This window comes from Protobothrops mucrosquamatus, unplaced genomic scaffold, assembly GCF_001527695.2.
Source record: "Protobothrops mucrosquamatus isolate PMUCROS unplaced genomic scaffold, P.Mucros_1.0 scaffold585, whole genome shotgun sequence".
Lineage (NCBI taxonomy): Eukaryota > Metazoa > Chordata > Lepidosauria > Squamata > Viperidae > Protobothrops > Protobothrops mucrosquamatus.
The window spans coordinates 202,407-220,110 of NW_015386885.1; the positions used below are offsets into that span (position 1 = coordinate 202,407).

A 17,704-nucleotide genomic window follows, 5' to 3' on the forward strand; every position below is an offset into this window, starting at 1 on the left:
TCAAGATCACGTGAAGTGTTAATACCACTTTACAATGCCTTGGTAAGGCCACACTTGGAATACTGCATCCAGTTTTGGTCACCGCGATGTAAAAAAGATGTTGAGACTCTAGAAAGAGTACAGAGAAGAGCAACAAAGATGATTAGGGGACTGGAGGCTAAAGCATATAAGGAACGGCTGCTGGAATTGGGTATGTCTAATCTAATGGAAAGAAGGACTAAGGGTGACATGATAGCAGTGTTCCAATATCTCAGGGGCTGCCACAAAGAAGAGGGAGACAAGCTATTCTCCAAAGCACCTGAAGGCAAGAAAAGAAGCAACAAATGGAAACTAATCAAGGAGAGAAGCAACCTAGAACTAAGGAGAAACTTTCTGACAGTTAGAACAATTAACCAGTGGAAAAACCTGCCTCCAGAAGCGGTGAATGCTCCAACACTGCAAGTTTTTAAGAAGAGACTAGACAGCCATTTGTCCGAAAAGATATAGGGCTTCCTGCCTGAGCAGGGGTTGGACTAGATGATCTCCAAGGTCCCTTCCAACTTTACTACTACTACTACTACTACTACTACTACTACTATTATTATTATTATTATTATTAAGTTGTTGGTGAGCAAAGGAGAAAAGAGAAGGGAAGCAGACAGAAGGAGAGGAAGGCAGAGCAGTTCTGAAGATAGAAAAAAGAGGAAGAAAGCAGATAGGATGGATAGAAAGGTGGTATACGACTATAGCTAATTTTAGCCACAGAAACCCAATTTTATTGAAAAACCTTCATGTTACTTTTAGGTCTCTCATTCTTGGCTCAAATCCTTGACCTAAAACTCCTAGAAGGCCACAGAATACATAACCTTATCAAAGAACAGGTACCATTCTGAAGGAGGACAGCATGGAAACAAGGCTGCTCCCCTCTTCCTATCATAAACAGATTGCTTAGAATGTGCTAACTCCTCTTTTCATGTTGCAGATACATTAGCTAGAAAGTTTTGCATACTTGAGTACCAGCCTTATCAATTAGGGACAGAAGGGCGAGGGCTGTAATATTTTAGTAATGAACCGCCCTTTGAGGAGGGCTATCCTCTACCAGGAGTGTGAATATTTTATTGCTTATTGCCTATCGCTTGCTAATGATCATGTGCCTTGGTTTTCCAAAAGTGTATGGAAATTATTCTACTTTGTGTATTGGGGGCTCTGGGTTTGTGATTTAATCCAGAGATTAAAAAAAAACCCCAACTATGTTAGGCCACAAAAGAAATAAATAGCAAAATCTATAATTTATCAATGCCTTTATTATGACCAACCAAAGCGACACAAAAAATGTGTGCCAAACATATTGTTCTTATTCTTTCATTCCTACATTCATTCAATTTATAAGTCGCCTAATCACAAAACAATTCAAGGTGGCATACAGACTTGTTGTTGTTTTTTAAATCAAACCAACTTATCATCATAAAAGAGAAGACCCAAAGAGAAGAACCAGTTATAAAAATGTAGCACCTTAAGGAAATTCCAAAATAATCTGAACTTGAAATATCTGATTTGGAGACAAAGTCAATCTGCATCATGGCCCATTTGAAAAAAAATCCTTTTTTTGAAGCTTTCCTGAAAGACAACAGGGTCGAGACTTTGCAAACTTTGAAGAAATGTGGTTCTAAAGGGCAGTGGTGGCAGTCACATTGACCTAATATTGTCCCAAGTATGGATTTGAGAAAGAAAGTTCAGACATGTTTGAGATATGACATAGAATCTGTACCAGGCAATCTTGGTGGCACACTAGCTACAAACATAGCAAAAAGCAATCTCATTTGTTTAATAGTGGGTTAACCAACATGCAACAAAAGGATTATAGTTGATTCTATTTATTATCGCAGCATAACACAAGTACTGTTTCCATTTGTTTAACACAATAGGACACTTCAATCTAAGCACTTTCAAGATTCCACCTTTGCTTTTTCATTGAATTTGGCCAAATGGTAAACATGTCTTGCATGCAGGGCAAAGCTGGATGGGTCTTTGCAGTCACGATGGGAGAGTCAGCTGGCCTTTATAGCATATCAAAAGCATTTTCCCACAAAAACTTATAAATTAAATGGCTTTCCATATTTCTTTGCCAATATAATTGATTATAAACGTTTTCAGCATGGATTAGATGGTTGTACAGTATTAATCGAGATGCTATAAAAACTGCACAGGACTGCAAAAGATCTGTAAGATAGCTTAAAATTGGAGTTTTAAAACAGCAAAACGCAGCGAATGCTGAAAGAAAAAAGAAAGAGGAAGATTAACATATTTGCAAAGCCTAATGTACATTAATGTACATTAAGATCATGTTGCAATAACTCTGTCTCCATTTCCATTAATTAATCAATCAATCACATTGATATAGTTGTCCACCTCACAAAAAGCAACTGTGGGCTGTAAGCAACGATAGAATAAAACAACAAATATTAAAACAACCTCTATAAACATATAAAAATCCACATTAAAAGATAAATATAAAAATGAATATTTATTAATCAAATTCGTATAGCCAGCCAGCTTACCAAGAGTGGCTCTGAGCAGCATGCAGCAATCAAATATAACAACAAATATAAAAACAACAATTATAAAAATCCACATTAAAAGACAAATATTACAAAAATGAATATTTATTTAGTCAAATTTGCATAAAAACAAAAAAAAGCGACTCTAGGCAGTGTACAACATCATCAATTTGTACAATAACAAGAACAATTTCCACTGATTCTATCTTTTATTTATATAATTTGGCCAAAACCAATCTTGACATTTCCAAAATACATGGAAACTCTTTGTTTTTTCATCAGTAAAATTCAATTTATTTGGGCTGGAAAGTGACATTGATCTCTTGATCAAAGACATGTGAATTCAAATTCCTACACAGTTCTGAAGTTTGCAGGGTATCATGGGGTCCTTGGTGCTTTCTGAGCTTAGTTTTTTGTAGATGTTTCATTACCAAGCTAGATAACATAATCAGTGCTAGTACTGATTAGCACCGATGATGTTACCTAGTTTGGTAATAAAACATCTGCAAGAAAACTTCCAAACTCAGAGAGCACCAAGGACCTCGGTGTTCAACCCTGTTCTATAAATATTCCCTTGCATCTGTACGACAGGTTATCCTTGTGTCATTACTGCTTCTCAGCTTCATGTACTTTAGAGATTAGTTATAATGATGAAACTGTATCAGCATGAAATCTTTAGGAGAACAATCTGACAAAATAAGAGAAATAAAATGTGACAACCTGTATTGGGCTGACACAATCATACCTTTCCCCAGAAATTAAAAGCTCAAATCCTTCACTGATCTTCTCAAAAGGCAATACATGAGATATTAATGCATCTGTATTAAATTTATTTTTCTTATAATCCAAAACAAGTTTAGGGAGCGCATCTTTTAATTTCCAACCTGGGTTTTAAAAGAAAACAAATAGGAATACTAAGTGAGTTATTCATTTAAGTTTTTTTTCAGCATCACCAACTCTGCTGTATCTATAATAAATTTGTTTTTCAAAATATTGAAATGATGCAATTGGAGAACATTAGGTGGTGAAAGCTGAACTGTATGCATTTCTCAAAATTATATCATAATACTAACAATGATAAATGCTGTTATACTAGAAAAGGGGCTAGTGTTTGTTATTCATTTTTCATTATAATGTCATTTCTTAAGAAACCTGTGGTTAATAATAATTAAGATATTGAGAATCTTGACCAAAACAGCATTTCCTCACCAAAGCCCCTACTCTCTGCTTAAATTCAGCAATAGGAAATGGGAGACAATTAAACTAAGCAGGTGGTAGATAGAATTCCTTAGAAGAGTCAAGACAACTTTATACAATTTTATACCAAGCTGGACCAATCTGAAACTACACATCTTATTTTGAAAAATGAATCACATGCACATACTGGTTAGAGGTATCTTATGACCCACATTAGCCAATGTGTACCTCCAATCAAACAGCCTATTAGTTTCCTTCCTGTGAGTAGGAGAGAAGGGTCAAAAGAGAGCTGTGATTTTGCAGGAGGTGCCCCCACCAGCACACAAATCCCATGACCCAGGTGGGAAGATGCAAGGGCACTGACCTATTTAAGACATAAAGAAAAACAAGCTAAAATTAAAGTGAACAAAGAGACTGTTGTCTAAGTTTTCCATGGATAGCTTGAACATAATCCTAAAGATGTTGCTTATAAAAAAAAAAAAAAGAGCAGACAGCTACATCCAAGAGTGGAAATCAACCTTAGTGCATCTGACTCAGCATTCTGAATCGAGAGTTAAAGATGGTCAATAGTTTCATTCAGATAAAGGGGTTTCGTTGTTTGGGTGGGTGACCTCTCTTTCTTGCTGGAACAAGGTACCTCTTTCTCCTCACTTCTTTCTTTTACCTAGTGTCAAAATATGGGCAGTATATAATTGTAACTGGAAGGACTAACCAATATGTCAGTTTGCTCATTTGTCCTCTGGGTAACAGAAGAAGAAGAGGAGGACAATGAGATTATTTATTATCATAATCCCAGATGTGACTCACAAGTACTAGGTCATCATAATCCCAGATGTGACTCACAGATACTATTACAAGGATACCAAAGTGTGCATGTGTTGGGACATATATTTAACATTTGCATTTTTTCCCAGAAGATGGAAAAATATAGAATATGTGACTACAAGATACTAGAATATTTTCTGCTTGAATGTTAATCCTAATATCTGAAGGTGCTTTCTGCTACAAAATGGAAATTTGAAACTATGAAATTATTACCAACACAAATCACATACTTCTGTGTCAACGCGTCCAATCACTTCAAATGTATAGTCCACACCAAGACCAGTCTTCTGCACAAGCACCTCGTGAATTGGCTTCTCAAAATCTTGGGGGCAGATGCACTCAGTGGCTCCTAATTCTTTGGCCTTCATAAATTTATCTTTGTTGATGTCAATCCCAATAATCCTGGATGCTCCAGCTGCTTTACAACCCATGATCACAGACAAACCAACACCTCCTAAGCCAAAGATGGCACAGGAAGAACCAGGCTCAACCTGAAAAAAAAAATCACACAAAGAAGAATCTTGTGTTGGAAGACACCCAAACAAAACCAGGAGCTGGATGGATGAAGATGGCATGAGAACTAGCAAAGCCTAGGACAAGAAGGCAAACATGGACATAAAACTCAGAGTCACTCAGAGTCACCTCAAACCACAAGATGGGTAGCATATCAATTTAATAAGTAAAATAAATAAAATTGAGCAGGATGCAATAAAAATAGTTTTAGTTTCAAGAAAAAAGGGCAGTACCACGAAATCAACCAATAGAATATAACAAGAAGGTTGGAATATATATATATATAAGAAAAGGTATAACCTGGAGAGAATGTAGAAAATATAATTTATTGCATGATGTGTAATAAATTGATAAGGATGTTTGACATTACTTCTCTGTTTCCAAACTAGCAGCAAGATATCCTTGCAATACTTGGGCATTTAGACCCATGATTGAGTTTCCATGTTACAATAAGTCATTGTTTGCAACTCTGTTGTACTAAGCCACGAAACCATGATTTACAAATCTTGATAATTGGATTCACAAGATATAGCAAGCCAAAATCAAACATGCCAGAGACTGACATCAAGTTAACCTCTGGTTTACAAATTAACACCATACTTACAATGTAAATCAACCACAGTAGATCAGGATTACTCAAACTATAGTAGCTATATTTATACCACAGACTACAGCAAAAGCCAAACAAATCAAGATTTATTTCTAGAAGATATGGAACAAACTCTTCTTTCATCCTATGCAGGAAGCATGAAGTTCTTCTTACCTTGGCACAATTGATGGCAGCCCCATAGCCAGTAGAAAAGCCACAGCCAAAGAGACAAACTTTATCTAGAGGAGCGTCATCGTCAATTCTTACAATAGATGCTTCTGGCATCACTGTGTATTCAGAAAAGGTGCTTATCCACAGGAAGTGATGAATCTGTTTTCCCCGGCAGGTGAACCTGCTGGTTCCATCTGGCATCAGACTTTGAAAAGCTTTATAAATGCTGTTTGAGAAGATTTAAGTCAGTGTTTGTCATAAACTGGATTGATCAGAAATTGTCACTGTAACTGAAAAACCCAAATAAGTAATACAATAAACTTACTGGGATTTGAGACAGCAGTTAGCTTTTGGACTCAAGCAGCAGTCACATTGTCCACATTGAGGGACACAGAGAGGAATGACTTTGTCACCTTGCAGGGAATAAAAATCAGTCCTTTTTTAATGTATATTGTATTAATTTTTACAGTAACAATCTTAGTATTTAATAAGCAACACGTTGTCTGGGTTTATGTGTTTAACATTAAGAGTAATACAATTTCCATTCCTACCCTTTATTCCGTTTTTCTAACCATTTATAAAAAAATTCCCATGCTTGAAAATATTCTGAATCTTGCTTCCCCTTCATTTTCAATGTGAGCCTATCCATTTCTGCATAGTCCAAAATTTTCTTAATTATGTCTTCTTCAGATGATCTGTCCTAATCTGATCTTTTTGTGTTAAAAATCCCATAGTATGTTAATAAAAGTTCAAGGATTCATAATATTAAGGTTATGTACATAGAAATTAATTCGTGAGATGTATTTCAGACCTGAGGTCATCACCTCTTTGCTATTCTTCAAAACAGCTTATTTTTTTTAGGCTTTTGCACAAGTCAGGAAGAAAGATGCTGCTGTTTTAAGAAGTCAACTGTTTAACATATTTTTTTAAGCAGCTGCAACTTTTTTCCCCAGACCCTTGAGAAGTATTGAAAAAATGGGATGGTTTTGTTATTTATTTACAGTTTTTACAGCCTACCTTTTAGAAGAGTTTGGGTGAGATACGACAGATTAAAAATATAAAACAGTTCAGAAAAAACTATTGGAACTCTGAAAAAACTTGGTAAAGTATGGCCATTTAGGCCCCTTCCCCTTTTTAAAATGCCATGAAGGCAGGGGGCATGGACCTCCAGGAGTGGAGAATTCTATTGTGTATGAGCTGCAGCAGAAAAGGCCTCCGTGGTTCATGACTCTAACTTCAAAGGGATTTAGTGGACCTGCTTGGCAAGGCACTTCATGATGTACCCTGGTGCTACTCCATACAGTTCTCCATATAGATATGACCAACTCTTTAACTTGGGCCTGGAAACCTACTGGTAAACAGTGCTGTGATTTTGCTAGCTTGCAAAGGGATGTTGACTATGGATCAGCTACAGCTTCTAGTCATGTCCAAAGACTGACCCCCATAGAGTTTTAGGATAATTCATCTGTTTAGGCGTGAACTGCCATTGGTACAGCATTTTTTAAGAATAGAGAGGTATCATGCTTGCATTTGTGCAAGATTTGAATCTTATGTAAATAATTTTTACCAAAAAAAACATGTTATTTTTAAATGTGTTTGTAAACAGTGAAGTTTGCCTCCAAAGGTACAGTATTTGGACTAAAACTAGTATAACATTACTTTCCTTGCACAGAGAAAATGGAAAATAATTGTTCAAAGTGGAAGAAGGTCCTGTTGCTGATGTCACTATTTTCCATCATTCTGAAACCTCCTTGGCAGCCACTTCCTATACTGAAAAATCAGTTTCCTTAAATGTCTTACTCTGAAATTAAATTGAACTGAGAGAAGCAAAAGAGGTTGCAGATTACTGGAAATAAGCTTTCACAATGAAAAACAGAATGTTAACTTACATCTCTTGCTGTCTTCACAGATATGTGCAGGAAGGGGAGAAGGGACAAAATCTGTATCACACTGTCACAACACAAACTCTGTCCCTGTTGCACTGGGACATTTTAGACACGTTTTATCATTTTGGCGTAATTCTGGTTAGGAGCAGAGGCTTATAGCTATAACAAAAACAAGGTTCCACATATAGGAAATCCACCAACAATCTTTTCTTATTTGTAAGAAAATTTGAATACCCTTTTCATTTTATTGAATTGAATGCGAACTGAGGGGTCCTTGCCACTCTCTGCTCAGAGAGTCCTTAGGATCCCTCATTTAGCTATGAATATTCTTCTTAATTGAATGAGAATTGGTAGAAAAAATAGGTTTTTTTGCTTGGCATAATTTAATCCTTTATCATTTATTCATTTGTTTGTAATGTCTTTGCTTGACTATTGTGAGCAACTAAGAGCTGTTGTCGGATGCCATATACAGATTTAATAATTTATGGTTGGTTGCACAATCACCCAGATGTTTAGACTGGATACGGCGTTCACTTTTTGAGTACTTCCCAAGTACCTAGGATATTATTATAATATACACAACAATATCAAGTCATAGCTGCCAGTTTAGCTGATATAGGCCTTCATACGCATTAAGTTCTTCTGAACAACCTACAATGTTGTAATATATATAGTGCAGTATATGTGTGCATTCAAGGAGTGTGGCCTTTTGTAATTATTATCGAAAGAGAATAAAGAACCTGATCCCTTTGGAATATTTCAAAATATAGATGCCTCTTCAAAATTGCCTGAAATTCATAGTATTGTGCTATCCAATATGAATAACTTCTCTATCTCATCCTTACCTGGTTTTACACAAGTGACGTCTGGTCCAATACTTTCAACGATGCCTGCTCCTTCATGGCCCCCAATAACAGGGTAGTCTATGTTTGAAAAAACACCTTTCCATACATGATCATCGGTCCGACAGATCCCAGTGGCTACCATCTGTGCAGATAAGAGTACGTCATTTCAGTGGTTAGGTCCAATTCATACTTTCACCTAAAAAGCTTTACCAGACCCAAAGCCTATCTAATCCAGCATTCTCTTTGCACAGTGAATCCAGCAGATGCTTTGTGGATGTCTTCAAACAGGACAATCCTCCCAATCAAGCCACATAGCAGTAACACAGTTAAAGGAAGGAAGACTTAGGAGTTTTAGTTTGTCTGGAGATCACAAGAAAGAACATCAAATTTATGGGTTGTACTTTTCAAAATAATTTGTTTTGAGTGTTAACAAAATTTGAACTGTGGTCTCATTAAAAACTGGTTCTATAAAGTGTATACAAATCTTGATCATTCTGGATGCAGAATATTTATTGATGCAGAATCTGATGATTTGCATCTTTTCTTTTTCTTTAGAGTACAACAGTTCTATTGCTTGTCTTGTTCTATCTCTATGGACTATCAATAATGTGATGTAGTCAAGAACCTATTTCACAAGCAGGCCTATATCCATGCACAAAAGGGAGGTCAAGAAGCTGTCAGCAATACAAAACATTTATTCCAAAACGATCCTGAAGGAAAACCCTTGAAAAAAGACAACAAGAACTGGATGATTAGTAGAGCAACCACCAACAGCAAAATTCTGGATAGCAGCATCTTGGTTCAAGTCTTGTTTGTTATTTATGTTTTCCTAAGCCATTGTCTCCCTGGTCTTTCCAGCAAGTCTTAAAAGTTTAGATACAAGATAATTCCAAATTTTATTACAATAATAATTTATTCATTGTAGGGGATGTACGCCTTTTTTTACCTTCACTCGGATTTCATGGCTCTTTGGTGGTGCTACTTCTATCTCTTCAATCGAAAATGCTTTGCCTGGTTCCCAGATGACTGCAGCTTTACATTTAATCACCTGTGTACACACAGACCATCAAAAGAAGTCAGGGGAATGAGCAAATATACTGTCAGAATATATCTTGTAAGCCAGAGAAATGACAGAACTGTTGAACCAGGAAAAGAAGGCAGTTAAACTTCAAAAAGTTATGGCAGTTTTATCATGGGTAAAATTTGAATTTCTTCACCAACCTTCTATCAGTGGGAAGTGGAATTAACTAGTACCTATTGTCCACTTTAGAAGGGGGTGGACACATTCCTCTTGCCTCTAGGACAGGGGTAGGCAACCTTGGCTCTTTTATGACTCATGGACTTCAACTCCCAGAATTCCTGAGCCAGCATGGTTGGCTCAGGAATTCTGGGAGTTGAACCCCACGAGTCATAAAAAGAGCCAAGGTTGCTTACCCCTGCTCCAGTCTTGTGGAAAACGAAAGGACTCTTAAGAATTCCAGAGGGTGTTAGCAGAGAGGTTTATTTGCGCAGGTTCAGAAGCATAAAGACAGGCAATTCTGAACAAGGAGGGCGGGATTAGACTTCAGTTTTATACTTTCCTTTTCTTAGGAACAAAGGACTACACATTGTAATACACATTGTAATACATTAGGATCGTTTCTCATGGGCATACAATGGTTGGTTTTGCTACATACAAAGTATCTATGTGCAATGCGCATTTGGTTAGTCACATATTACTGACACAGAACTTTCCCAGTGATTATGCATTACATCATTATTCTAGCAATTATGCAGACAAATCATTATTCCAGCAATTGTTCATTTTACTACATTACTAGGAGAACTGTGGTGTGCACAATGGGAGAATAGGTTTTTTTTTAAGCTGGGCTTTTCCACTGTACCTACTATGTATCCAAACTAAGTTTTGGATCAGTCCTCATAGCAGTTGACAAGCAGAAGTAGAAGGAATGGGTACAAAAAGAAATGTGAGAGAAGGCCAGCACACTCTCTGCTACTGTACCCATCCTCTCAATCAGGTTCTATAGTTTATTTTTGAGGTTTAATGGCTGAGAATATCTGAACCTACCAAGCAGCTGATCCATGAGAACACAGTCCGGATAGGTAAACAGATTCCTCTTGCCTCTCTCCAGAGGGCAGAGGAGATGATAAGTTAAGTTCTGAAAGATGGCTCAATCCATGCTCACCAGGCAGGCAAAGTGGAGCCTGCTCAGAGAAAAGGAGGCAGATACTGATATGTCAAAACCATCATCATTATACTAATGTTGCAGCAGATGGTTTCTCTATCATCTGGTGACCCTGAGGAGTGAGAGAAGTGAAGGCAGCTTTTCTGGCATGGGACATGAGGACACTATTGTTGATCTGCAAGCTGGAAGAAAGGCAATTCAGATTGCAATCAAGACTACAAAATCTATGCTAATTTAGTTTTCTGCAGGGTTATAGATGAGTCAGCAGTGGGAGGAGGGATGCCTCTAGTCATATTTATGCAGAATGTTAAATGGGGTTTGCTTTCAATTAAGTGTGCATACAATTGCAGCTTAATATTTGTGATCTGTAATGGGTTCACCAAATGAAAAAAAAATATTTATCAGGGAAGGTCTGCCTTATGTTACGAGATATGCTTGCAAATATAATATATAGAATTGCAATTAAATATCCATGGAAAGATGTTCATAAAAACATGTTTATATACATATATGAAGTCAGGTTCTTTGGGAAGAAAAGCCCCTTCCATACCAATTTAACTGAACAAAAATTAGAAACGAAGAAAACGTTTCTTAGACAAAGAAAATTGGCATATGTATTTATCTCTATCTGGAAATGCAACAGAACTTCCACCTGTTGCCAAAAAATAGTTTGTAAATTTTAACTTCCACCTGTTGCCAAAAAATAGTTTGTAAATACCAGATAGAATAGACAAACAGAAGTAGGTTAGTTAGTACATAAGTAAGTAGGTAGGTAATAACACAACTTAATTTACTTATAAACCAGTTTGGTGTAGTGGTTAAGGCTCCAGGCCTTAACCAGGAGCCTTAACCACCACCAACTGACTTGAAGACACACAACAGGCACACACAATAAAGGATTACATAGCATAAACAAGAAAGGGATGCCTAGCATGTACAGCTATATGTGCATTGCAATTACTCCCAGGTTCCATTTCTAATCTGATTATAATTGTACAATCTCTGTTTACCTGTAAGAAATGGGTTTCCCTTACCTCAAGCACACATACATTCACTGTCTCAAAGTAGTTCTCTTTTACACTGGGCAGAGTTTGCAAGTCATAATACTTTAAATCCATTATAATTTATTACTAAGTAAAAAAAGTTACTTGAGAGTCTCGTACCATAAATGCAAAAGAAAAGAAAGAGGAAAAGTTGTTCCCGTATTTACATGAGCTTATAAAGCCACAGAAAAGAGATTCTAAGAATGAGAAGTGTTAGCTCTAAATCCAAAGATTTCTGACTGAAAACTCTGCTTTAAACATTATTCTGGAAGCACAAACATTACACACACACACACACACACACACACACACACAGAACTTTTGTTTGCTCTTGGCACATTTCTCTTAAACTGCAGTGAGATTCAATTAGTTTTCTGCACGGCAAGAAAAAAAATAAGATTTCTTTATTTTTTAATTTTTTTCATCCCCTTTTATTATTTTTATAAATAACTCAAAGTGGCAAACATATCTAAGCCTTTTCTCCCTCCTATTTTCCCTACAACAACAGCCCTGTGAGGTAAGTTGGGCTGAGAGAGAGTGACTGGCCCAAAATCACTCAGTTGGCTTTCAAACCTAAAGTGGGATTAAAACTCACAGTCTCTTGGTTTCTAGCCTGGTGCCTTCCCCACTAGACCAAACTAGCTGTCCATAATGTTGGTCTTCTGCATGGTGAAGAACAAAGGTTTGTCCACATTTACATTACCAAACATTTTGAATGAAAAGACTACCAGTTTAAATCAAACGTGGTACATTTAAAGCTCCCAAGGTGAAACCGCCTAATAACACATTTGGGAGCTAACACTTGTCCACGGGGCTTAGATGATGCTGGTCCTGTTCTCATCCTTGAAATTCCTCAGCAGAGCAAAATAATAGCAAACACAACAGCACAGATTTCTACCCCATTCTGGTACTACAGGATGGATCATGATTCCCATTATCTCTAACCAACATCTCCAGTGCAATCTTGAAATGACTCGAGTAGTCCAGTATATCGGAAGAAGACATTGTGAGTGTTTTTAAATACTCCATAGACAGCACTAAGTCTTAGTACTATAAGCACATGAAAGATTTTTCTGCCTACAGTTCAGGTGAAGGTTAAGAATACTATACTCTAATAAAGCAACCAAATGACTATTTTCTTACCCACGACAGATTTTTAAATCATTTCAACAATACTCTAGAATGCTTAATTTTTACTTGTCAGGCTCAAGTGTTGAATGGTTCTTCAAGCCTGACCTTTGCAGAGCATCGAGTGAATCAGCACAAGTGAAATTCACAAAATGTTCCATACATTTTTTTGGAACACTTAATTCTTCCATTGTAGAAGTGGTCTAATAACCATGTACATATGCTGTTCATGCAGATTTTGATTAAGAGTCTTCCTTACCTTCCCAGCAGTCGCCATGTATTCCAGGATCCCTGCTTAGAATCTGTCCTAGCTCTTCTATAAATGACTTCTCTCCTTGATTATTTTGGCTCTGAGAGATAAATGAGCAACTTTTCTCCACCCTGTACAACACATAAAATGTTTAATCTATGATAGGTCAGCTCAGGAAGGGGAGGGTTCCCTTGCAACTATACTAAGAACTTCAATGTTTTCCAAGAGTTTTGTTTAAAACAAACTCCCTCTGGACTAGCTATCCAAAGATAACTGCCATCTAGACCCAGAAGTGAGATTCTAAAAGCATATAGATCTCAGGGCTGAGTTCCAAAAAAGTTTCTGAATTAGTCTGTACCAGCAAAAACAAAAAACAAAAAACCAACAGAACAAAACACAAACATCTTTGACTGATGTTCTCTTGCTTAAATTACTTACATAAAGGATAAATATACTGTAGATTATATGATGCATTTAAACAACTATATTAATCCCACAGGTTTGATGTCCCCATAGGATCATAATTGAGAAACATTAGTCCTTGTGGAATAGCTATTAGGTTTGCATTATACATACACGTTTGCCAAGGCAAAGATTTATTAAAACAAATGACAGTTCATATGACAAATAATATAAATAGAAAAGCAGCACTTCTTTTTTTATAGATTTTAGCAAAATTCCCAGCATGTGCAACACTAATTAGCTGCAAAAGTACATTGCCTTGTGAAACATTAAACATTAAATGACTACTCACAGAAAATGGCCACACAAAGCTGAATTTGCATGATATGCTTAACCATAGTTGACTTACTTTATTCATTAATCCATGGCTTCTTAAGATTAATTCAATTACCCCATTTTTATTATTAACTTAAAATAATTGTCCAATTCTATTAATGTGTTATTGGAATCAAGGCTACAATGTATTCTGTATTGGCCCAATACATTGAATTATAAACTAACTCTTCTGGTTATGTTTGCACAATATTCTAGACTGAAATATATTTGACTAGTCCGTGGGTCAATATATTACACAAACACAGCTAGCGTAGAATGTTCTAGGCAAAATTTAGCCAAATAAAACAGCCTAAAGGGAGGTGCCACTGCAGTCAGTGAATAGAATTGATGCATAAACCACAACTGTAGCAATCACACTTGAATATGGAATTATTGCAGCAGTTTCTGATTCCTGGTAGAAATGTACTTGGCTGGCACAATACAGGAGAGAAAATTTTCAAAAACAAAATGAGAAAAGAAAAAAAGCTTCACTAAAAAACTAAAATGGTTTAAATAAAGAAAAACTTGAATTAAATCATGAATAATGTTATAATATATTTAATATATTATATAAAATATATAAATATATAAAATATATTTTAACCAGGAGGGAGATAGACAGATACAGTAGATAGATGCAGTGGTGGGATTCAGCAGGTTTGCACCACTTTGGCAGAACCGGTAGCTAATTTGTTGCCCAGACTTCTGGAAGCGGCATCCACACACTGAACCGGTTGTCCACATATTTGAATCCCACCACTGGATAGATAGATAGATAGATAGATAGATAGATAGATAGATAGATAGATAGATAGATAGATAGATAGATAGATAGATAGATAGATAGATAGATAGATAGATAGATAGATACAGCATAATCTCTAGGACACTCAGCTCCTATTGGAAAAACAATTGGAAGTTATGCTCCGCTTCAGTTGGTGCACCAGTTGTGTGCCCATTTCTGGAACAGGGGATGCTGGCAACCATCATCATGCCCTCATCACTTTACATTTGGACCATTAATTCACTCCCCACAAGCCTGCCTTTCAACATCATCGGGAAACTGTAGCTAGCCAAAATGTCCACAGCCTGATACTGCTTTATAACACAAATGATACAGGAGTTGAATCAGTAGTTTGTCTGATCCCAGACCCTATTCAGGATACTGGTTATATAAAATCCTATGTGGCTTAAGAGCTGATTGTTTGTTATTGGGGTGCAGTGGGAAGGAACTGGGGAAGCATTTTCTGTAATAGGTCCCTCCTATAAAAAGTTTTACCACCAAGAACAAGAACTGTATTATCACTCCTGATATTTAGAAAGTATCTTTTTCATAGGTTGTAAACAGTTGAACGTACCCAAGATGAATAAGGGGCTAATACTAGGAATTATTATTTTGAATTTGTTACATGATTTAACAGTATATGGTTATGGGGTTTTTTGTGACTACTATATATTGATGTTACTGTATTTTTGCTTGTGATTTGTTTAGAGGCAAAATGATTTAAGTTACATAAAATCATTTGTGATAAATTAAAAAAATGGTTTATTGCTCAGCATGGCATATACTGTAAACTACCTAATTGTGACTTGTTCAGCAACCCAATAAACATGATCTAATATCATGCATAAATTGAATTTCTGTCTGATTTGAGTAAATCACTGGGTCATGAATCAAGGACTTTACAGAAATCATGACCAGTATTCTACAAAAAAACACACCTCCTGCTATAAAATGCTGGCATTTTGTCTTTTTCTCTTTCAGCCACAATTATAGCAAGTTTTATTGAGATGTAAGGGGTGTACAAGAATTGCAGCAAGTAAAATATTTTCACTTTAACATTAATGTGTATTTGTGTACATTATGATCGATATTCTGGTTCTCTTTCTTACAATATTTGCATGAAGGACGCAGGACTCTTCCCTGATTATGGGAAAGATATAGAGGCTGGTTGTTTAAATCAGCGGTCCCCAACTTTTCCGGCTTTGAGGACTCATGGCAGGGGGGGGGGGGNCAGGGGGGGGGGGGGGGGGAGAGAGGGGATGGGTGGGTAGAAGGGATAATTCTCTGTGTGCAGTGCAATGGTTGTTAAGTGTGAAAAATGGTCATGTCATTTTTTTCTAAAACATTTTCTTCTCAAATCAGCATATTTTTTTTTACTAGCGGTGCATAATGCAAAACAGCATCCAATTCTACTTAAATGAAAGTGTTTTTAGAATTGCCTTTGACACTCAAATCATTCTTCTTCCTTTAGTACGAGTCCCCAGATTTGCTCCAGTTTGTTCAAGGCTTCCAATATCTAACCGGGTGATCAAAAGACAATATAAAAATCCTATTTTTGTTCTGTCATCAACAAAAGCCCACACAACATAAATGGTTTCACTTCATATAAGGCCAAACAAAATGACTTGTATCATTTGAAAAGGTTTTTTTTCATCTTTTCTCTTTTCAAAATAAGGTAAAATCTTTTGATCTCTTATCTACTCCAAACTATTACCCAAATTAAGCTTTCAGTAACTTTTCAGTAGCCTCTGAAGTTTTAGCCAGCAATTTATTATAAGTGTCATATCCTATCTTAATTCTGGAGCCCAGACAGTGATTTTATTCATTCATTCATTTATTATAGAAATCACCCATCTACCTCTCAGAGGGACTCTGGATGGTGTACAAATAAAATATTAACATATAAAATGTTAAAACAGGATAACCAAATGTAAAATTTTTAAAAAGGACAAGAATAGTTAAAATATAACATTAAAAGTTAATTATAAAGGAATACCATTGGCAAACCATTCTTAATGTCCAGTTTGATCAAGCTTTTCCAAACTGGGTGCTCTGCAAATGTTGGACTTCAATTTGCATAATCTCCAACTGGTAATCTGGAATTTGAAGCCCACACATCTGAAAGGCACTTGATATGGGGAAGGCTGATTTATGCTACTGAGACTGTAACAGCATGGTTTGGTCTTGTCCACAATTGCTGGTTTTCGGGTTGATATCAGAATGACTTTGAGATTTATTGCTTTATGTTATAGATGCAGATCTTCAATACTTAAAATTTATTTGATAGATTTGGAGGGAAAATAGCAATAGCACAGACATACACCACTTCATAGTGCTTTACAGTGCTTTACTCTCTGAGCAGTTTACATCATCAGCATATTGCCTCCAACAATCTGGGTCCTCATTTTACCAACCTCAGAAGGATGGAAGGCTAAGTCAACCTTGAACTGGTCAGAATCAAACTCCTGGCACTGGCAGAGTTAGCCTGCAATACTGCATTCTAACCACTGCGCCACCAGGGAAATGGATGATATCTACTGCAATGGAAAATATGGACACAATTTATGACAAATGATTGCTCTTATTGCTAGGCATTGCCAAATTTAAATTAACTTTTTGCAACCAAAAGTCAAGGAAGAAAACTTTAATATAGTCAAATGTTGCATTTATTTATCTATTTAATTTATATCCCATTGTTACTCTTTTTATAAACAAATTCAGGTGGCAAACATATCTAATGCTCATTCTTCTACCTATGTTCCCCATAACAAAAACCCTGTGAGATGAGTTGGGCTGAGAGAGAGTGACTGGCTCAAATATTACCTGAGAGAGAGTGACTGGCAAAAATATTACCCAGCAGGCATTTGTTCCATTTATAATGCCTTTCCAGCCCCCCCTTTTAAAAAAAATTGCTAAGCTTATACATTTGGAAGCAGTGTTGATCCACTGATGCTATTGTATTTGTATTTTTCT

The 17,704-nt window shown here is 36.4% G+C and overlaps 1 protein-coding gene across 2 annotated transcripts; it reads right to left on the reverse strand.

Annotated features, from left to right (window-relative positions):
* Positions 1-1,264: 1,264 nt before the first annotated feature.
* Positions 1,265-13,488, reverse strand: LOC107288760 (alcohol dehydrogenase 1). 2 transcript variants are annotated; one of them, XM_015817407.1, is made up of 9 exons: positions 13,180-13,488; positions 9,510-9,611; positions 8,564-8,705; positions 6,158-6,245; positions 5,836-6,058; positions 4,790-5,050; positions 3,963-4,098; positions 3,283-3,421; positions 1,265-2,250 (listed from the first exon to the last, which is right to left on the reverse strand). In XM_015817407.1, the coding sequence occupies exons 1-9, from the start codon at positions 13,195-13,197 to the stop codon at positions 2,226-2,228; spliced, it is 1,134 nt and encodes a 377-aa protein (XP_015672893.1). In that variant the 5' UTR covers positions 13,198-13,488; the 3' UTR covers positions 1,265-2,225. The 2 variants fall into 2 exon arrangements, with proteins under 2 accessions (XP_015672893.1, XP_015672892.1); XM_015817406.1 differs by lacking the exon at positions 1,265-2,250 and having other exon boundaries at positions 3,074-3,421.
* Positions 13,489-17,704: the final 4,216 nt, after the last annotated feature.